The sequence below is a fragment of the Scyliorhinus canicula genome, chromosome 18 (assembly GCF_902713615.1).
Source record: "Scyliorhinus canicula chromosome 18, sScyCan1.1, whole genome shotgun sequence".
NCBI lineage: Eukaryota > Metazoa > Chordata > Chondrichthyes > Carcharhiniformes > Scyliorhinidae > Scyliorhinus > Scyliorhinus canicula.
This window is the reverse complement of record NC_052163.1, coordinates 23,627,354-23,650,992: the sequence shown is the minus strand read 5'-3', so window position 1 is coordinate 23,650,992 and position 23,639 is coordinate 23,627,354. Positions and strand designations below refer to the sequence as shown.

The 23,639-nt window shown below is 44.1% G+C and overlaps 1 protein-coding gene across 3 annotated transcripts in view; it reads right to left on the bottom strand.

Annotated features, from left to right (window-relative positions):
* ccdc40 (coiled-coil domain containing 40) overlaps positions 1-23,639 on the bottom strand; it is a 123,083-nt gene that overhangs the window by 5,679 nt on the left and 93,765 nt on the right. For all 3 annotated transcript variants that reach the window (XM_038777198.1, XM_038777200.1, XM_038777199.1), the window contains 3 exons: positions 19,140-19,260; positions 16,738-16,926; positions 5,243-5,401 (listed from right to left, as the gene is read on the bottom strand). In XM_038777198.1, the coding sequence (XP_038633126.1) occupies positions 5,243-5,401; positions 16,738-16,926; positions 19,140-19,260 (469 nt within the window). The remainder of the gene's footprint in view (positions 1-5,242; positions 5,402-16,737; positions 16,927-19,139; positions 19,261-23,639) is intronic.

Here is a 23,639-nt window from a genome sequence, read left to right as displayed (position 1 = left end):
GAGGTAGGTAATGAGGGACATGGGGGGGGGGGGGGTGGATTGTTGTGACCCGGGGCCACCCTCTTGGCACTTACCCTGGCAGCCCTGGTGAGGTCGTGGAGCTTCTTCCGGCACTGCTCCCCAGACCGAGGGGTCTGCCCCACAGCACTCACTGCCGTACCCACCTCACGCCAGTCCGGTCGCACAATGCTGGCAGGGTGGCGATGCCCTCTTCTAGGGCAGATGATGCCCCTCCTTTGCTCCACCTCATCGAGGAGGGTCTCGAGGTCAGTCTCCCCGAACCTCGGCGCGGCCCTCCGTGGCTCCGCCATTGTCAGGCCCTCACTGGTTTTGGTCGCTCGCGCCCTTTTACCATGTGGAGCGGCGTCACTCGGGGGCCGTGGGCTTTTGCCGTTATTCCCCACGTGGTTCCCGCGGCCCCGCTCCTAGCCCATTTCCAGGGCCAGAATCGTTCGGGAAACAGGCCGTGTAGAGCCGTCGTGAAACTCGGCCGAGTTCATGACGGCCTTCCCAATTTTTTGCGGGAGCGGAGAATTCCGCCCTTTTTTTTCAAACTGCACAGAGTAATGGGACACATTGATAGGAGGCCATGCCAGATTAAGACGGAGATAGACTGTATACTTGGGAATTTGGTTCAGGTGGGAATTCAGAGGGGCAAAGAGATGCTCCTTTTTCCAATTAATTTCAGTTTCCAGTGGTTGGTGAGTTTCTTCCTTCACATCCAAGCTAGGTGAGCAACATACTATTACTTTAACTGGGTAAATTATGAACTAATTGATAAATAAATATGGTTAGACATAAATGGCAGGGCTGGTGGTGTGCCATGATTACAACATATGGGAATCTGGAATGCACGGCGAACCTGGACAACCAGATCTGCAGCATAAGTAACTTCAGCTCAAAGTTGCTGAACTGGAATCTGAGTTGTAGACACTACAGGGCATCAGGGAGGGGGGAAAAGTTGCCCACAAACTTTATTGCAGGAGGCAGTCCCATCCCCTAGGTGGTGCAGAACCGTAAGTGTTGGTGGTGGTTCAGGTGGAGGGGGATAAAGAGAAGGGTCCAGTCATCAGAACAGTATAGCAAAGGGGGAAAAACAAGCAGAACGGGGAGGGATGAGACAGAAAGTTTAATTAAAATGGTAGATCAGTGAATTAAGTCATTGCAGGGAATACTTTTGTGACAGCACCTCTTCCCTTTCAGTTATAGGTACTTTCTTTTTTATTGTTTGGGGAAGAAATTGAGATCTGTTAATTTCCCAGCCTTTTGTTTCCCTAGCTAGATTATAATTGGCCAATTTGTTCCCGTCATTGTCTTTAATCACTCTCACCTTGGAGATCGGCCTGTACTTGAAGAAAACCTCTTCTAGGAATTTATTCTTATTAAATGAAAAGGTGCTCCTTAAAAGCCCACTCTCTCTGCTTTCCTCCTTATTAAACAGGGAGGTGTGTGTTCAAGTGATTTCACGTGGCTGAGGGGAGCAGCCAGCAGCAAATGTCAGTTTATAAACCAATCATTTTCATTCCGTAAAGCTGGCATTTATGGTAAAATGGCACTACGTATAAACAGGATTTGCCTGTATATGAATTCGAGGCGGTACAATAAAGATTCACTAAATTGGTCCCAGGAATGAGGGAATTGTCTTGTGGTGCAAGGCTAAGTAAATTGGGTGTATATTCTCTGGCGTTTAGACAAATGAGAGCTTATCACATTGAAATCTACAAAATTCGAAAGGGGCTGATCAGTTGGAAGCTGATAGCTTGGTTCTGCTGGTTGGGGAATGTAAAACGCGGGCACAATCTCAAGATCAGAAGCTGATCATTTAGGATTAAGATAAGGAGAAAATTCTTCACTCAAAGGCTTGTGAATCTTTCAAATTTTCTAACACAGAGGGTTGTGGATGTTCCATCGTTGATTATATTTAAAGCTGGGATAGACAGATTTTTTGTGTCTCAGCAAATTAAATTATAAGAGGAACTAGCAGAAAATGTTGAAACCCAAGATATACCATGATTGTACTGAATTGCAGAACAGACTTGATGGGCCATTTAGTCTATTCCTGCTCTTATTTCTTGTGATACTATACTGTACTACAGTATCACAGCCCAGTCCATCACACGAACCCGCCTCCCATCCAATGACTGTCTACACCTCTCGCTGCCTTGGAAAAGCGGGCAGCATAATCAAAGACCGCTCTCATCCGGGTTAGTCTTTCTTCCATCGGGAAGAAGATATAAAAGTCTGAGAACACGCACTAACAGATTCAAAAACATCTTTTTCCCCACGGTTACCAGACTCCTGAATGATCCTCTTATAGACTGAACTTATCTCTCCCTGCATCTTCTTTTCTGTATAGCACTACACTCCGTATGCTTCACCTGATGTCCATGTCTTTACATTGTGTATTTACCGTATGTCCTATATTTTTCATGTATGGAATGATCTGCCGGAACTGTACACAGAACAATAATTTTCACTGTACTTCAGTACACGTGACAATAAATCTTAATCTAATCTAAAATTTATGTATCAGAGTGATAGAATGCAATTGGTTGTATGTGATCCCTTCACAAGATGAGTTGCAGATCTTGAGTAGAGCATCAGAGGAACAAAGAAAGTGATAGATTTCCCAGGAAGACAGTAAGAAGTCTTACAACACCAGGTTAAAACCCAACAGGTTTGTTTCAAACACTAGCTTTCAGAGCACTGCTCCTTCCTCAGGCGAGGAAGTACATACATATATCAAAAGGTGGTAAGGGGCAAAATGGAAAGTTGCATTCATACACAGTGCTTGAAGGCAAATGTGGTTGGTTGGCAGCATTTGGAAAATGAATTGCTGGTCATAGAAGATCTGCTTAAATTGTCAGAGCTATTATTCAATATGCTATTTCACATCACACATTGCAATCTGAAAATATATGTACTATATGTACTTCACCTGAGGAAGGAGCAGTGCTCCGAAAGCTAGAGTTTGAAACAAACCTGTTGGACTTTAACCTGGTGTTGTAAGACTTCTTACTGTGCTCACCCCAGTCCAATGTCAGCATCTCCACATCATAGTTCCCAGGAAGAGGTTGAGATTGAAAAATCAAAGCAAAAAATGTTCTACTCTTCTTTACATTTGAATGGCTGAATTATATCGCAGCATTGAGAGGTCACAAAAGCAGAATGCCATTAAGGAGAAAGAGGGACTCTTCCCTCTTATACCATAGAGTTCTTATTCAGTCCATGATGCTTGCTAAGTTGTGAAATAGGGAATATCTTTCTGATTGCTTTTGTGATAGAAGCTAGTTGAAGATGTTGTCCAGAAGCCAGTTTAGAGTCTCTAACATGCAGACTGTTGAGCAGATTTGCTGCTTGACTGCCGATGCACCATCATATCTTTATGCATTTTGTTTAATAACCTACATATGAAGTGTGCAATAATGCTCCATTATTTCAACCATAACATTTTGTTGACATAAAATAAGAAGCCCAAATGTATTAAATGGAAAGAGGGAACATAATGCAGACAGCATACTCATTTGCTTTCTTCATAAATTGCAAATAATTTACTGAATATACTATTTTCATAGTCTAATGGATAAGTGCCTCAAAACTGAGCCATATTGACTAGAAACTTGGGTTGAAATTTAGCCAGAACTAGATAAGAGCCATCTATGATTTAACATATCTAACAAGCAGCCCACTAACATCTGATCTTGTGAAGTCTCACCATCGGTAAAGTAATGAAAGAATGCAAGTGTTTGTACAACAACAATCCAATCACGAGTGACTGCTTTCAAAAGGTGGTAAGGTTAGAAATGGAAAGTTGCATTCATACATAGTGCTTGAAGGCAAATGTGGTTGGTTGGCAGCATTTGGAAAATGAATATTTTCATATGTCATAGAAAATGTCATAGAAGATCTGCTTAAATTGTCAGAGCTATTATTCAATATGATATTTTATATCACAAATTGCAATCTGAAAATATATGTACTATTTTGCTGCATTTTATTAATCAGTGGATTCTTTACTTTTATAAATTTGCCTCTACATTGTTGGATATTTGTCCAGGATTGGAACGTGGTCGTAAGGCCTGTAGTTACTGACCGTTCCTAGTTGCCTAAAAACGTGGTGCTGGTCCTATTTGACCTACTGCAGTCTGTGGGGTAATGGTTCACCTTCAATGTTGTTAGATAGCAAGTTCTAGCATTTTGATATAGCAATGATGAAGGAACAATTGATACATGTCCAAGTCAGGATAGTGTGTGTCTTGGAAGTGATTATTTTCCTGTGCTCTTGTTGCCCCTCCTTGTGGTGAAGGATGTAGGTTTGGGAGGTGTTGCTGCTGACTTGTTGGTAATTTTCTACAGTACATTTAGTAAATATCTCCAAGATGGCATGCCAGTGATGGAAGGAGTGGATGTTTAGGCTAGTGATGAATGTTTGATTAACTCAATAAATATGTTCAATGTCAAGAGATATCTACGCAGATTGAATAACTGCTGTTTTGCTGCACATTACGTGGTCACTAAATTGTATAACAAATTCTATTTCCTGTTCTGGTTGTTCAGGACGAGCATGGATTCCTTCATCCATGCAACACCTTTTTCTTTACATTACATCTATGATTGCATCCTTTAAATTTGATGTTAGAGCAAGTGTCACTCCAGATGTCATCAGTCTTACTGGTGTGTGTGATGACCAAGAAGATGTTCCCATAATTTGACTCTTTGTATAATTGGATACAAACACAAATACAAGCACTCTGCCACTCTAAATCCCTGGAATTGTGTATATATTTGTGTCTCTGGTTTTGATCCTTCTGTGAGCAGGGCAGTAAGGTGTGTGTGCATGCTTGCGTGTTTCTTGATGGATTTTTCAGGATCACTTTTCTTCTCTTTTTGCAAATGGCTACTTCAGTACACAATTCCACCATGAAGAATCCCTTTTTGTTGCCTCTTCTGATCCTGCTGTGTTGCTTCATCTTGCTTTCTGTGTGAAACAGACTTCACTGCAGGCAATGGATGTCTCATTTTAAGGGAACTGGGCTTGAGAAATGTACTTAGATTTTGAAAATGCCGAACAAGTATTCTCTTCCATGTATTGCTAAAATCAAGCCAATGCCGTTTGATTAGCCTAATTAATTACACCCAATTATCATGTAAAACAGGCTAAAAGTTTCCAAATCAATTATCTGAATATCTGCCTGCCCACATACTTCAAACTTAAATACCCCCGTTCTCAAACCATTTTTACCGCTTGTTTCTTTTCCTGTTCAGATTCTATTCTTGCATCAAGTTCATCGATCATAGACTGCTGTTTCTGAATCTGACACTGCTTTTCTCCCAGCTCTTCACACACAATTTGCTGTGATTCCCTCATCTCTTCGATAGTTTTGTCACATTCTTCAATTTTCTAAGAAAAAAATGACGTGATCAGATTAAGTAACATCAACAACATCAATTAGCATTATGGAGAATGGAAGACGTCCGGTGTCAGTCATGGAGTGAGTTGTTGTAACACAGGGTGATTCCTGCTTGAAGGTGTTGTTTTTACCCCTATTACCAGAACTTTGGGGAATTTCGGCAGAAACTTTGTGTGGAGAGGGATTAGTTCTCCCCCAGGATGGGCATGATTGCAGGTTACCAAATTCGACAGAAGACAGTGAGAGCCCTGGCTAGGGAGTTGGTGAAGAGTTGTGGTGCAGCATCAATTGTGAAAGCTGCAAATTGAGCAGTTGATGAGCTTCATTAAGGACAGATTTCGGCAGTAGCGTAAAGAAATGCAGAGTGACCGGTCAAAAGCAATTGAGGGGTCAGTAGTGTTAAGCAATGGGTTAAGAGACATTCCAATTAGTTGTCTCATTTATGTTAAGTATCCAATAATTGACACTGATTATGTAAAGGGGCTTCAGGCGGCCTTTGTGTCAGTTGATGTAATGTTAGAGTTTTGTGCAGAGTCTGTTGAAGTAAATTAATGGTGCATGTGGAAAAAGAGCAGAACCTTTGACTCTTTATACAACAACAGCTAAACGTATAACAAATGGTAGCAGAGGATGGTTGCTGTGCAAATGTGAAGGGTTGAAAAATACAACTTTTCGAGACGAAACCAAGGAGTGAGTTAGAAGAAAAAAAACCAAAGATATATGGCTGAACCTAGGATAAAGATGGCTGGATATGACTAACCCCCTTATTTTCTGAAAGGGGATTCTACGACCAATGGAGAAGTGCAGTAGTTATGTGAAGTAAGGTAACTGCCTTTGGAAAGAGAAAACAAGGTATGGCATTGGCTCTTACTCGACCGTAAAATCTGGAGCAAAGTGTTTTCTGAGCTGGAAGTGGAAGAGTTAGACTCAGAAGAAGGTCTGCAGACTCTATTACGTTATATGGATAAGATTTATAAGAAGGATGACTTGTTAAGTGCGTATAAAGCATTGTCAGATTTTGAAAGGTTCCAGAAAATAGAGGATTTATCAAATGAAGACTATGTAATGGAATTTGGCAGACTATATAAAAGGCTGAAAAAACACAACTTGGAATTTCCACAGTCTGTGTTGGCCTTTAAATTACTTGACTGTGCTAGAGTGAGCAACATGGAAAGGCTCCTGGTTTTGACAGGAGTTCTGTTTGCGGATAAAGATACCTTATTCGATCAGATGACAGGAGCTTTAAAAAAGTTTCTGGGGAAACATTTGATTCTGATGGCTGTGATGACCAAATAGGTCAGCCTGCAATCAAACAGAATATGGGAGATACACTACTAACAGGAGGGCGAAATCGTACAGCTACAAACAGGTTCCACGACTATAGAAGGAGATCGTGACCCATAAATTATGAAGACAGAAACCCAGTTAGAACCTACAATAGGAAAATGAACCCCAGAAATGCACGGGACATGATAAATCGATGTTTTTGATGTGACTCTCAATATCATTATGCTTTCAACTGTCCAACACGTTATAATAGTGGTTGAAGCGACACATGACATGGAAAATGATATGAAAAATGAAATGAAAATCACTTATTGTCACAAGTAGGCTTCAAACGAAGTTACTGTGAAAAGCCCCGAGTCGCCACATTCCGGCGCCTGTTCGGGGAGGCTAGTTCAGAAATTGAACCATGCTGCTGGCCTGCCTAGGTCTGCTTTCAAAGCCAGCGATTTAGCCTTGTGCTAAACCAGCCCCAAGAGTCAGCAGAGGAAAAAGATAGTGACCAGAAAGAAGGCATTGTCCTATTAACAAGCAGTTTTACGCTGGTAATGAGGGTGTTGGTTGCAATTGTATTGGACAGTGGCTGCACATGTACTGTGTGTGGAATTGACTGGTTAAAATGTTACCTGGACTCCTTCAATGCTGAAAATCGTAACAAGGTTAAGGAATTTGCAAGTTCCACAAGTTTCAGGTTTGGGGATGATAATACTCTGATGTCGTTGAAAAGAGTGGTGATCCCTTGCAATATTGCCAGAGTGAATCATTTCATTAGCATGGATGTTGTATCAAATGAGATACCTTTGCTTTTGAGCAGACCGCTGATGAAGAAAGCACACATGAAACTGGATATGGAACAGGATAAGGCAACAGTTTTTGGAAAGACGGTGGACTTACAATTTATGCAATTGGGACACTATTGTATTCCATTACTGACAAATAATATTTCAATTACAGTTGTTAAGGATGTGTTAATGGCAGTTAAAAATGGGACTTTAGCTGATAAAAAGCTTGTTGCATTAAAACTGCATAGGCAATTTGCGCATCCGTCTCTTCGGAGGCTGAAAAATTTATTAAAGGATGCAGGGGTAAGGAAGACTATACCAAGTTAATAGAACAGGTTAGTGATCGCTGTGAAGTTTGTAGGAAGTACAGAAGGACACCAACACGACCAATAGTAACCCTACCTGTGGCCAGGGGTTTTAACGACATAGTGGCCATGGACCTTAAGATCTAGGTTAAAGCCAATAATATATTTATTTTGCATTTTGTAGATTTATCAACCAGATTTAGTCGATCAACGATTGTACAAAGAAAAGAGAATAATTCTGGATCAAATCGTGAAAAAATAGATAGGGACAGGAATGGGCCCACCGGCAAAATTCCTTACGGACAATGGGGGAGAATTTGCTAATGATGAGTTTTGGGATATGTGTGAAAACATGAATATCACAGTTCTGAATACGGCTGCAGAAAGCCCATTAAGTAATGTTGTGTGTGAAAGAAACAATGTGGTAATAGATGACATGCTCTGGAAAATTTTGGCAGATAGATCAAACTGCAAGCTAAATTCAGCTTTAGCATGGGCGGTACATGAAAAGAATTCATTGCAGATGGTTGGGGGCTGTAGTCCCTATCATTTAGTGTTTAGTAGAAATCCTAAAATTCCGTCCATTTTGGATGACCAGGCTTCAGCTTGGGAAGAGACTACAATTAGCTCTGCCTTTGCTGAGCATTTAAATGCATTACATAGCAGTCGAAAAGCTTTTTTGGAAGCAGAAGTCTCTGAAAGAATTCGCAGAGCTTTGAGGCATAATGTACGGTCATCAAATACCCAGGGAAGATCATAGGCATAGATGGCAAAACAATTATTTTGCAACATGGCAATCAAACTGTTAGGATACATTCAGCAAGGATAATGGGTACAGATTACAAATTTTCAAATTTAGAAAGAGCAGACACACATGAGGAGGAACCAGTTAACTGAAATAGACAGGGTTTCTGTAGAGGAACACAAAACTGATTTGGAACAGGCCATTTTTCCGAAAGGACAACTGCCAAAAGTTGGTACAAAAGTGACATACTTGCCTGAAGGGTCTAGTCAATGACAGGATGCAACTGTTATTAAAGCCACTGGAAAGTATAAACATTGGTTGAATGTACAGCATTCGGGGGGGGGGGGGGGGGGGGGGGTAGTCAAGACAATGGATTGGGAACACGAAGTTCAAAAATGGAGGGCACAGATACGCAGTGCCAGTTCAGATAGTAGATCGGACATTGAACAAGTCCGCAGGAAGAGGTCGGGAACTATTGAAAGGACATCCCACAGCAAAAGGGAAAGATCAAGCAATAGCAATGCAGAGCGAGATGCCAGGCAGGACAGAACACTTAGTTTATCAAGGACTCGGAACATGAGTAAGACTACAAATACTAATAGGAGTAGAAGCCCACATACACGTAAGATTTTGGTGGCTTCCAATAAGTTAGATGAAAAAGTTATCAAAGATGCCAAACAGCAAGAACTGCATAGTTGGAATGAATTTGGGGTATACACAGAAGTACCGGATAGGGGACAAAGAGCTCTATCCTACAGATGGATTGCACGGAAAAGGTTCTTCCGGGTGGAACTTATAAGGCAAAGGCCAGGCTTGTGGCGAAGGGATTTGAGGAAAACTTAGAAGATCAGGATTTAAGGGTAGATTCACCTACGGCAGGAAAGGTTATTTTAAAGATCTTCTTGGCTCTATTAGCCATAAAGTCATGGGAATAAAAATCTATAGATATAAAAGCTGCTTTCTTGCAGGATCAGCTCCAGAGAGGCATTTTTCTCCGTCCTCCTAAAGAGGCAGCTAACACAGATGGTGTACTCTGGAAGTTGAACAAATGTGTATATGGATTAAATGATGTGTCTACAGTCTGGTATTTTTCGGTAAGTCAGTTTTGTTAAAGTTAGGCTGTCGCCAGTTGAAAGCAGATCTGGCAATGTTTTACTGGCACTATAAAGGAAATCTTTCTGGCATCTTTATGATGCATGTCTATGATCTGTTGTGGGGTGGGACTAGTAATTTTGAAGCTATTGCAATCTCTGGTTTGAGGAAAGAATTCAGGGTTGGAAGTCAGGCTTCCGGTGCATTTAAATATATTGGACTGGAAATCGGACAGACTAAGTTAGGGGCAACCTTACATCAGCAATCTTATTTGGAAAGCATCAACCCAATAGCAATTAGCCGTGGCTGGGTTTCACAAAAAGACGCAATGGTTTCAAAGATGGAAAAAGAGCAACTGCAAAGTTTAATTGGGCAACTGAATTGGTTAGGTAGACAGACTAGACTGGACGTGAGTTTTGATATCTTAGAGTTGAGTACAAAAATGAATGATTCCAAAGTGGAGGACATAATAAGAGCAAATAAAGCGTTGGTCAAACTAAAAATGCAGGAGTGTGTTTTGAGGTTCCCGGTTATAGGTGACCTTAGGCACTTGAAACTCATAGTTTATAGTGATGTGTCCTATGCAAATTTATGTGATGATGGGGTTTCAAGCGCAGGAGGTTTTATAATTTTCCTTTTGGGGAACAATGGTATTTGTTGCACTCTTGTGCGGGAAACAAAGAAAATAAGGAGAGTGGTTAAAAGCACTTTGGCTGCTGAGGCGTTAAGCCTTGTCGAGGCGGTGGATATGGCCTTTATTTATCTCAGATATTGACAGAAATTTTGGGATCAGGGGATTTGGGCAATATACCTATTGCATGTCACATTGACAATAAATCCCTGTGGGAAAATGTGCACCCTACAAAAAAGTGTCAATGAAAAAAGGTTAAGAATAGACATCGCAAGTTTGAAGCAGATGTTGGACAGAGGGGAAATAGCAAAAATTAAATGGGTTGACAGTGGCTATCAATTGCCAGACTGTTTTACAAAAAGAGGGGCTAGCTCACAGAAACTTTTGGATATTGTTAATGAAGGGCGGCTGTTTCTGTGACTTTTTTTAATGAAAAATAAGGGGGGGGAAATTGCGTGCATGTTTTTGAGTTTCTTGTAATTTTGTTTTCACCTAGTTATTTTTTTCTCCAAGGAAGAGGAGACTGTTAAGTAATGGGATAAGAGACATTCCAATTAGTTGTCTCATTTATGTTAGTATCCAATAATTGACACTGATATGTAAAGAGGCTTCAGGTGGCCTTTGTATCAGGTGATGTGATGGTAGAGTTTTGTGCAGAGTCTGTTGAAGTAAATTAAAGGTGTTTGTAGAAAAGTAGCAGAACCTTTGACTCTTTATACAATAGCAGCTAAATGTATAACAAATGGCACCTCTTCACAGGACTTTAGAAGAGGTGGAGAAGAATGGGTGCAGGGGCGACGATTCAAGAGGTGGAGAAGGTGGTGTCTGACTAGAGTGACCAGATTGTGATGCTGGAATTGTGATGCTGGAAGCGGACATGGCGATCCTGGGGAACATGTGTAAGACCTGCAAGAAAAGGTGGAGGTCAGGCGGCTAAATTTGAGGATCGTGGGCTTACTGGAGGGAACGAGTGCAACGGGCTATGTTGTGAGGATGCTGACCAGGTTGGTAGATGAGAAGGTGCCTGACATGGCCCCGGAGGTGAATCGCACCGATAGGCAGAGGCCAAGAGCAGGGGAGCTGCCACGGGCGGTGATTGTGTGTATGCACAAGTTCCAGGTCAAGGAAAATATTCTGAGGTTGGCCGGGGCTCTGGCGGATTGTCATTGGGAAGGAAACCGAATCTGGAATAATCAGGACATTGGTGCATAGCTGGCCAAGGGATGTCGGCAGTGTTGTACCGGCACCAGATTCAGTTTGGGGTGCTAAACTCAACCAAACTTGAGGGCCGGGAATATTACTTTGGAACACCGGTGGAGGCGAATGACTTTATTAAGGAACATAGAGCTGGATTCTTCAGCCCACCCGCCGTAAGACCGCCACAGGTAGGACACAGACCACGTAAAGGTCCATTGACCTCGGGCAGGAATTTTGAGTCGCCAGGCAGCCGCGGCCGGAGATACCCGCCCACAAAGTGGCTTAAGGGGGAACATGAGTGGAAGTTCCGTTTCTGTTGAATTTTGTTATCCGTTTCTGTTTGCAGATTTGGAAAGGTTGTTATGGGGTGATTGCATCCCCCTTTTTTTGTATTTTAGTATCTTTGTATTGAAGTTAAATTGCTGCTTTTTTTGGAGGGGGGCCTTTCGGTATTGGGGGTATAGTGTTTAATTGTATTGCAATCTGTTGGTTATGTTCTGTGCAGCGTTTGAAGGGTTTGTTTTTTTTGGGCTGCACAGGGATATGAGGCAGGTGTGTCGCTGACCCCGCTATTGTTTGCGTTGGCGATTGAGCCCTTGGCGATGGCGCTTTGGGCCTCAGCTGAGAGACGGGGGTTTGAGAGGGAGTGCTAGGAGCACCGGGTGTCGTTGTACGTCGTGACCTGTTGCTGTTCGTGACAGACCCGTTGGAAAGCATGGGCAGAATCATGGTCTTATGTTAGAGATTTGGAGCTATAAATTGAATGTATGGAAAAGAGGTGTTCCCAGTGAATGCAGCAGAGCGTTGGGGAGGGGGAGAAAGAGGGTGTAGGGGCACTGCCATTTAAGGTGGCAAGGGAGCTGTTCCGGTACCTGGAGATTCATGTAATGCACGAGTGGGCCACGATGCATAGGTGGAATTTGACGGAGTTGGTGGAGGAGGTTAAGGGGGACCTTAAAAGGTGGGATGCGCTGCACCTGACATTGGCAGGGAGGGTGCAGGAGGTGAAGATGAACATATTACCAAGATTTCTGTTTGCGTTACAGTTCCTCCCAATTTTCCTCCCCGAGGCCTTATTTCAGAAGGTAGATGCGTTAATATCGGAATTTGTGTGAGTGGGTAAGGTGCCAAGGGTGAAGAGGGCTCCATTGCAAAGGCAGATGCGGGAATGCGGGCTGGTCCTCCCAAATTTGTTGTATTACTATTGGGCAGTGAATATGGAGACGGTGAGGCAATGACGGGAGGGGGAAGATTGGGTCAGGTTAATGGAGGAGTCTTGCAATGGTACGGGCACACTGTCGTTCACCCCGAGGGAGTATAGAAGAGGTCTGGTGTTGGAGTCGTCTATTTGGAACCAGCTGAGGAGGCACTTTAAATTGGGTAACATGTCGATGATGACTTTGTTGTGTGGGAATCATAGGTTTACGTCGGCGAGGGGATGGGATGTATAGGAGATGGAGGGAGGAGGGGTTAATGCCAGTCAGGGACATGTTTGCGACAGGGAGTTTGCTGGGGTTAGAGGAGCTGCGACTGAGGTTCGAGCTATCAAGGGGGAGTGAGTTTAGATATTGGCAGATGCGGTCTTTGCGCACAAGGAGCTGCATTCGTTCCCTCAGATGCCGGAGTATACGCTTTTGGAGAAAATGGTGCTCCCGGATGAGGAGATGGTAGGATTGGTGATATAGAACATAGAACAGTACAGCACAGAACAGGCCCTTCAGCCCTCGATGTTGTGCCGAGCAATGATCACCCTACTCAAACCCACGTATCCACCCTATACCCGTAACCCAACAAACCCCCCCCCCCCCAACCTTACTTTTATTAGGACACTACGGGCAATTTAGCATGGCCAATCCACCTAACCCGCACATCTTTGGACTGTGGGAGGAAACCGGAGCACCCGGAGGAAACCCACGCACACACGGGGAGGACGTGCAGACTCCGCACAGACAGTGACCCAGGAATCGAACCTGGGACCCTGGAGCTGTGAAGCATTTATGCTAACCACCATGCTACCGTGCTGCCCCAATATATATATGGGTGGTTGGGGAATCAGCCTTGGTGAAAAGGATCAAGCAGAAGAGAGATGGGATGGGGACTTTGATGCGAATAAGGCGCCGAGTGAACTCAACCTCCTCCTGCACAAGGATGAGTCTTATACAATTTAAGATGATGCACAGAGTCTACATGACTCAGGCCTGGTTGAGTGTTTTTTTTTGCAGAGGTAGTGGACGGGTGCGAGAGGGGGCCGGCGAACCATGCCTATATGTTCTGGGGATGTGAGGAGTTAGAGAACATTTGGGAGGCAGTGTTTGGGAGCTTATCGAGGATTAGAGGTTGAGATGAAGCCGGACCCTATGGTGGGGATCTTTGGGGTGTCGGAGGTGTCTGAGCTGCTGGAGGGGAAAAGGGCCGATGTCGTGGCCGTCGCCTCTCTGATTGCCCGGCGACGGATACTTTGGAATTGGAGGTTGGCTAAGCTGTTGGGGGTTGCGGCATGGTGGAGACTTGAATGAGTTTCTCAGGTTGGAGAAAATCAAATTTGCCTTAAGGGGGATCAGAGGTGGGCTTTGAGGTCGTTCATGAGTAGCTGTTTGTTGCCCCGGGGGAGGGGGGGTAAATAGGGAAAAAATGTACAAATTGTATACACTATTGGATGTTAATGTTGTGTTATTATGTTGAACATGTTTGAATTAAAATATCTATCATAAAAACATTACGGAGGATGGCATAGCTAGCTAAACAACATTTTTGCCGATCATTTAAGGTCTGAAGAACTGAATTTAACAGAAAATCCCACTCGCGGGCTAAATTTAACAATGGGTTTTAGCTTTGGTCTTTTAGCTCTGGGATTGAGTCAAACAGGTAGAAAACTATTGTGTGCATCTACAAGTATAACAAAATATGTTGAATAACCAGTACAGTAACAAGATGGAAAAAATGTTTTTCCTGCTGTTTAACAATAAAAATCATGGCAATTATGGGGACAAGCATTCTTTCTTAGAGACGAGGGGCTTTTCACAGTAACTTCATTGAAGCCTACTTGTGACAATAAGCAATTATTATTACCTTTGGGGCATTCTGCAGTATTACAAAAATAAACAAAGTGAATGTCTTACCACTTCAATTCTGCCACAACAAATGGCCAGACATTGCATGGGAAACCACCATTCATCATTACCAACAACTCTGGATCTCCCATTGCACGTGGACACAACCATGGTCAAGCTAGCCCCGGAATTTCCACTATAGTCCCGGAATTTCCACTAATGAGCAGTCACTGACACGTCATGCAATCTCTCCATTATAGATGTGGTGATAGGAGCTGTGCCATAGGATTGCTCTGGATACCACATACAGCAGACTACTGTTGAAAAACTGCTGGTCACAGACTGTTTGCTCAGTAAGGAGCGTGACCTTGTAAATAGCTGTTAAAAAGGATCAAAGCACTTAATTCTTATGCCACCACATCATTGCAAACGGCTTCAGGGAAATTCAATGATACAGAATAGTCAATGATGTACTATTGCATCAAGGAGGTCAGTGATTTATTCAGAAACTTCACAATTTAGTTCTTTCTTATTGGACCCAGACCCAGTCGAGCAGCAGAGAGTTTTTGATGAGGAGCTCAATTCCACAGGAACAGGGTGCAATCAATGGATTTCACAATACATTGAAGGGGTTGGATTTACTGAGCAATCCGCTCTGTGTTTTTCAGTGGCGGAGGCAGCCCGCCAGTGGGATTTTCTGGTCCTGCCGTTATAAGCAGGTTTTCCTGTTGAATGCACCCTACTGTCAGCATGAACAGCCGATAATTCTGCCCAAAGTCAACAGAAAGGGGTATTGTAGGTTAATGTGCAGTTAGTGAGCAATGACAATTGCAGGTGAAAGGCCATCACCCAATAAGCTGCAATTATGCATTTGTATTTGTACATGAACAGTCACAAAAATGCATGGTTGCAGGTCAAGACTGGGGTCAGTTTATTGAAAACCACACCCTGCTGCCCTGGTGGATAGCACTTCTGCAATCATCCTCCACAGCAGGGGACTAGTATAATGAGACCTTAGAATCTAGTCAAATAAATATAGAACTAGCAAATTGCATATTGAAATCCTGTTTCAGGTATCTTAATAATTCTGAAAGTCTGTAGGGAAGCCCAGTTAGGATTTCAAAAATAATCACACAGTTCTGAAACATCATCTCGTCCCTGCACACGTTGCCAGATCAGCTCAATAGTTCCCAAAGTTTCTATTGGAACAAGGAATGCTCTATCTCAATCTTTTGAGACAGATGCCATTGTTAATGTCTTAACAATTGTATCCTTTGACAATTACTTTGCTAAGCCAATTGAATTGCTAAAGATTGGTAATGAACATTGGATCAAGAGTATAAATAGAGACAGCTGCAACAGTGGAGGTGAGGTTGTAGCTTTACTGGACTGATTTAAGAATACACTTGCTTATGGTAAAATACAAGCTTCTGTATTATTCCTCCACCATATGCTATTCTTGAACTCAACAACCATAAGAATATTTAAAATATTAAAATTTAAAATAGGGGCTGGTTTAGCACAGGGCTAAATCGCTGGCTTTGAAAGCAGACCAAGGAAGGCCAGCAGCACGGTTCAATTCCCGTACCAGCCTCCCCGAACAGGCGCCGGAACGTGGCGACTAGGGGCTTTTCACAGTAATTTAATTTGAAGCCTACTTGTGACAATAAGCGATTTCCAAATGTAAAGAAAGAAATATTTGACAAGAAAGACAAATAGCAAAGAATTGGGATAAGACTTGATAGCTTCAGTTGAAGAAATAGGTAGGATTATCAAAGGCAAAATGGACCAAATGGCTTCCTACTGTGTTGTAATTTTACGTAATACTCAACAACGGCAATTTGAAAAATCAGTGCTAATCTTCTAAAAGTTATAATGTTAAAATGCATTACTAGCTGCGAGGACTCTCTATGAGTTGATCTGTGTAAACCTCCGTGTAAAGCTTTCACAAAATTGTTCCAGGGATCAATTTGCTAGTTTTAGCCAGATCACATAAAGGGGAGGAGAAATGATTGGGAGTGGCCCATTATTGTGCTGCCAAATGATTCTTCTCCAGGTGAATCATCAACTAATATCTGTCTGAATGAACTGGAGCTGTTTATCAGCTCCATTATTCAAGCCTTTTGATAAAAGCTAAAATGGGTGCAAGAGCTTTACTTGAGCTGGGAAAAAGGTATAGTACATATTAATTTAATTGCATAGATTATTAGGAACACAGGTACTCATCTCCTATATCTCACCTTTTGTGTATCTGCAATTTTCTTGCACAGGTCTTGTATCTTTTTATGACAATCTTGTTTAGTTATGTGGTTCCTGCTTACTTTGGCCTGTGCTTCCCCACGTGTCACAATTGTATCCCTGCGCGACACAACAGCCTCCATTTCACGAATCATTTGCTCCTGCTGTCTCATAAGCTGGTTGTGGCGTATCTTTGGATCAAAATACAGATCTTGCATAGTAATTTTACAACAAAATTATAGAACCTTTCAATGCAAGCAACTTTGTTTGAATTTGTACAATATAAATGGAATGCCTATTTTTGGATGACTAATGAGGATTAAGTGAAACAAATCTAGCTAATTTCCGTGACCAAAGGACAGGACACCAATTGCCGTGATCGCAAATACAATAGAGATAAAACTGTTGCAGGATTACTTAAAGAATAATCAACAGGGAGTATTTCACAATTACTGTCATGTCTTTTGAATAAAGTTATAGTTATGAATATTTCTCTATGCTGTCAATAAAAAAATAAAAGAAGTGTAATACTTAAAAATAATATTCAGAACTAAGCAGTGATTAGCCTTGAGATGAATATTATTTATAGCATTCATGTGATCTTCCATCACACTGCTGGTGTTAACTCATAGATGCACTGAAGAGAACGCAACTATACCATTTTAAATGCACAATTAATTATTGTGCTGTTGAGGCAGATTTATGTTGAATGGGGCCTGTCCCCTTCTGGTCACAGAGATACACAGGCACAACCTGGAGTCTATTAGAAGCAACCTGCTCCCCCTGATAGAAATTTCATAGTAGATTGGCAGCTAGTTTCTCCATCTCCTCTGCCAGAAGAAAACATATATATGTGAATGTAAAAGTTGCCACTTTTCATCTGTGCAACTGAGTTTATTCTGCTTTATGAATGCCATATTTGAATTGAATTATTACAGCACAGAATGAGGCCATTTGGTCCATCGTGGCTGTTCTGATTCTCTGCAAGGGCAATTCACATAATGCCACAACCCCGCCTTTTCCCTGTAACCCTGCAAATATTTCCTCTTCAAATAATGATATAATTCAAGCCACAATTGAATCGGCTAACATCACTTTCTCAGACACTGCATTCCAGATCCTAACCACTTGCTGCATTAAAAGCATTTCCTCGTATTGCCTTTGCTTCTTTTGTTAATCACATTAAACCAGTGTCCTCTGGTTCTCAACATTTCCACCAATGGGAAAAGACTCTCTCTCATTCTACTCAGTCCAGCCTCTCCATATGAAGTTCTTCATCCCTGGAAATATTACTGTGAATTATGAAGGCACAGTCTAATGCCTTCACATCCTTCCTAAAATGTAGTGCGCAGCACTCTAGTTGAGGCTGAATTACTGTTTTATACAGATTTATCACAACCTCCTTGCTTGTGTACTCCATGGCCTTATTTATAAATCACAGAATTCCATATGCTTTATTAATTGCTCCCTAAACTTGTCCTGTCACCTTCAATGAATTAGGTACATTATGACACAAACTTCTGATTATGTGACACTTTCAAGTATGGCATTTTCAAATATGATAGATATGCTAGACAAACAACATATATAATGTTCACGTACTGTAGGTGTGGGCCCGGAGCAGAGGCACCTGCAATGTATGTATGTGTATTGAATGCACAGCAATGCGAATATATAGATACACACTAATATGGATACAAATTAACAATGCACACAAACCAACTATATATATATATATAATCATCATACACACGTACTAAATATGTAGATATATAATCATAGACACACACTGATATATAATCCTAAATCCTGCTCCAAAGCGAAACATAGCAGTTTGAGGCAAAGGAAGAAATATTATTCTTTTGAAAATGCAGTATAGCACAATAAAGATATCAAATCTAGGTTAAAAGATTAAGTATGTTAAGGGGCACAATGGTTAGCACTGCTTCTCATGGTGCCAAGGCCACTGTCCGTGTGGAGTTTGCACATTCTCCGTGTGTCTCCCTGTGCCTGCGTGGGTCTCACCTCCAAAGATGTGCAGGGTAGGTGGACTGATCATGCTAAATTGCCCCTTAATTGGAAAAGTTAAAATTTGAAAGATGTTGGACTGTTTTCATTTGAAAATGTGATTTTGAATAATTTCTGTAACATTTTTACTATGATGAAGCAGATTCACAAACAAATTAATCACATCAATTCGGGATTTATAACTCGAGGATATAGTTTAAAAATAAGGGAAGGAACAGATAGAGCATTGAACTACAACTACTTTTACATATTTCTCCAGATTTATAAACAAATGCTAATATAACAGTAGTACTAAATTAGAACTATATTAGAATGGGTAAAGCCAGGCGTTTATTCTTCACTCACTGTTTTGCACCATCTTTGCAAATTAACTCACTTGCATCCTGTGTATCTCAGCTTTCATGGCTCGTATCTCAGTCTGTCCCACATCTGAGTCAACAGCTGATCGTGCCTCTTTTGCTAACTGTATCTTCTTCTCCCACAGCATAATCTGACGCCTATAAGTACAAGTACAAACAAGCACATTGGTAAATAATAAAGTTTTCAGATCAACTGTGGAACTACAGATGTGCAAAAATATAAAGAGGAAGCTTCGCCAACAGGATTCCTGTTTCAAAGTGAAAATATTGTTTAAAAATCCTTATTTATACGAGATAGCCACCTGGACCACACAAATGACCATTGCCATTTATGCCTCAATTACAAACATGCTGTTGAAACTATTAAACAGACTGCTATTTCAGATAGTTAAGCAGATGTTTGTGCTTTGTTAATGTGATTGCCTGTCATTAAATCTTTTAGGAAAACCCATCATGCTCAGCCCATCCCCCATCTCTGGCATGCAATTATTGTTTACAAAGTTAAAAGACCAGAAGCAAAACTGATCAGATCACAAAATACTTCAGACCCACTCAGCGATCAAACAATACGTATATTGTTCATCTTAGATAACCTTGTCTTTTGTAAGCCATGTACTAATTAAAAGCGACCACAATACAAACAGAATTAACACATAGAATCTACTGGATTCATTGTAGTTCATTCTGTCGTGTACAGGGATAGAAGGTCATAAAAAAACAGAATCAAATTTATCCAATGAAACAACCAGATTCATGGGGCGCGATCGAACGGAATATTTTTTAAGTGTGGTAGCGATGGGAATTGCTGGGTATTCCCCGACAGTGGACCCGGTGAGGCCATCAACTGTATTTAATGTTAATTAGGGCACTTAATGATTCCCCATGGGCTTCATGCCGGATGTGACAATCCCGTCAGCTGATTCACCTGAACTGCGCTCGGCAGCTCCCCACTAACGAGGGGGAGCAGCACTTAAAACCGATCCCGCAGAACAAGCCCCAGACAGCCATGCCACCGTGCAGACCAACGCCACATTTCAGTGATGCCTGACTTGGCTCGATTGTTCATTGTGGTGAATACCAGACAGGATATGCTGTTCCCCCGAGGGGTTTGGAGGGTCAGCCACAGGGCAGCCAGTGCCGCCTGGGAGGCAATGACAGCAGCCGTCAGTGCTGGGAATGTTAACAGGATTTCAGCCAGTGCTGCAAGAAGCACAATGACCTCCACCGGGCCACACAGGTGAGTTGGCATCGGCCCCCTGGCACTGTTCCCACCTACCAGTGCCAGCCCCCCCCCCCCCCCAATGGCCTTGTGGTTGGCACCACAACACCCGGTGGGCGAAAGTAGTGGACAGGCTTCTATGGCACAATCTGGTGAGCACCACACAATAGCTGATGCACATCAGGTGGAGGCAGGAACATCCAAGGGAGTCACAAGTCGGCAGTCTGCTGGATGCCAAGACCCAGCTTTGGGGAAACTCAGTCAGATGCTGTGCCCCTGAACCAGGTTATCCGGAGCTGATGCAGATGCTAGGGTGCGGCCGTGAGATTCAGAGGGGGATGTCAGCAACACTCTAGTGAGTCCAAAGCTGATTGACTGAGTCCCAGAGGCTACAGGCACAGGAGATGGCACCTGCAATACATGGCATCGAGGCCAACACCACTAGGGCGTGATCGCCATGGAGAGCCTGGAGTACGACTTCAGCAGCATGAATGGTGGTGTCCAAGGCATTGCTAGTCAGTGATGGCTATAGCTGAGGGCCTCAACAGCATGTCCCAGTTGCTGGGGACGTGTCCCAGATGCAGGTGAACCTTGCCTAGGCGCTGTGAAGCATGTCCCACTATCATGTGGGCATTGTCGAGGCGCTCCAGAGCATGTCCCAGTCACTGAGGAAAATGTTCCAGATGCAGGTAGACATTGCTGAGGCACTGCAGAGCATGGCCCGATCACGGCGGAGGGGTTGACACCATGGGTGCAGACAATGAGACAATGCCCAAGTCACCCCCTCATGACAACGGTGCGTTGCAGGGTCAGCGGGCAGAACGGTGATATAGAATAGAACAGTACAGCACAGAACAGGCCCTTCGGCCCTCAATGTTGTGCCGAGCAATGATCACCCTACTTAAACCCACGTAACCCGTATACCCGTAACCCAACAATCCCCCCATTAACCTTACAGTACGGGCAATTTAGCACGGCCAATCCACCTAACCCGCACATCTTTGGACTGTGGGAGGAAACCGGAGCACCCGGAGGAAACCCACGCACACACGGGGAGGACGTGCAGACTCCACACAGACAGTGACCCAGCCGGGAATCGAACCTGGGACCACTGGAGCTGTGAAGCATTGATGCTAACCACCATGCTACCGTGAGGCCCCATATGGCAAGGCATGTGCCACCGGCAAGTCAGCTGGGGACCTCCGCCCCCAGGCCTTTTAGAGGACGCCCACCAGGGGCATCAAAGGCCGCAGCAGTAGGCTGCCTCCACTCTGATGTGCATCCTGGGGACACACCTAGACATAGCAGCAGAGCACAGAAGGGTAAAAAGATTGAGGAACACTGAGCGTGCACTTGGAAGGAGAGCAGTCGGCACCATTGGCAGCTAGGGACAGTTATGCTAACGACTGTACACCGTGAAAGCACGTAAAACCCGAGACATGTGAAGCCTCTGTCACGTTATTCCACAATGCAGACCGGCCTGCACCCTCCTCCTCCTTATACCCTCTGCCTTCCCCTGGCCCCAGCCCCCCCAGGCATGTGTGGTCCTAGATCTGTCCCCCCCACCCCGCCAAGGCATACCATCTGCAGATGATGGGCGTGAGTGCACTATCTTATGATGACAAAGCTTGAGGAGCACCAGAGCTCAGCTCACAGCACGTTATCATCACTCTCCTGCCTTTTAGATTGATCCGCTGACAGTGCCGACATAGGCCCATCACCCTGGAGTGATGTAATACAGACCCAAGAGGGTGGAAGGGAGGGGAGTGGAAATGGCGAATCGGGGGAGGGAGGGGTGGTCTGGGGGGCGCGGTGGGTGGGAAGAGGCTGAGATGACGGATTAAGCCATGTCCTATACGAAACAAGCCAGGGTGAGGGCCTCCCTGTCTCTCTGGGCATGGCGGACCCTCGCCACCGCCTATCCTCCGGCTGCTCCCGCGGATCCTCCCAGCGCTCGTCCTCCAGTCCCTTCTGGTCCGGCTACTCCTTGTCCTCCTCCTCTGATGAGGCTGCATATTCCTCCTCTTCCACCTTCAGCACATCGCCTCGCTGCTGTGCCAGGCTGTGGAGGGTACAGCACACCACCATAAAATGAGCAACCATCTGGAGGCTGTACTGCAGTGCACAACCAGAGCGATCGAGGTATTGGAACCGCATTTTAAGCAGCCCAATGCACTGCTCAAGGACAGCCTAGGTGGCCACATGGGCCTTATATCGGGTCTCCAGACTGGTCACTGCCCGCTTCACATGTATCATTAGCCAGGACCTCAGCGGGTAGCCCTTATCTCCCAAGAGCCAACCGGTCATCCTGGGGTGTCCCTCGAAGGGGCCGGGGCTCTCCGACTGTCCCACCCTGAGAAACGTGCACACACGTGCACAATCTTGAGGTGGTAGTTGCGCACAAGTTGAACTTTCAGGGAGTGGAACCCCTTCGTGTTAACGAAGGGCGCTCCTGGACCGCCCAGCATGCAAGGCGACAGGCCATCTATTACCCCCTGGACTTGGGGTATCCCAGCAATGGCTGAGAATCCTGCTGCTCGGGCATCTTGATGGGCTTGGTCCAGGTCAAAGTTTATATAGTCAGCTGCCGGGCCATAGAGGGCTTCCGTGACTTCATGCGGGGTGTTGGCTGGGATATGCCACACAAGTCCCCACTCGATCCCGGAATGAACCCAAGGGCATAGGTTCAGGGCTGCAGTGACCTTGACGGCCACCGGGAGCAGGTATCCTCCTCCTCCACATGGTGCCAAGTCCGCAAGCACCAGCAGATCCTGTACACCTTGGGCTGTTGCTGGCCTCTCCCTCTGGGTCCCTCCCTGGCCTGATGGGTCGCCGGGTTCTCAGGATGTGCGGCGGTCCCCTTGAGGCTTCCGCCTCAAACCTTGGTCGATGCAGCTGCCACCGCCTTCTCCGGCGCCTGGACTGCCACTGCCAATACGAGGGCTGCTGCTGCGGGGTCCACAATATTATCCATAATGTGATATCTGGAATGAATTGGAGAGGGTCAGAGACCAACGACCAGCTATGTGTTTCACCCCATTACCCTCGAATCCCCTGAGCCTACCCCACCCTTGTAGTAACACTTGCCTGCGACATGGCATGCCTACTCTCGGGAATTCACTTGGGAGCTGTGAAGTGCTCACATTACTAACATTGCAAATTTCCTATTAGCAATAAATAGCCTGTAGGCAACCCTGTCCTGGGCCACCACCTGCACAGATAGCCCCAGGCCTTGGTCAGGCTGATCCATAGCCTTTAGCTGTTCAGCCTGTGGCCACCACGGTCAGTAGGAGTTAAA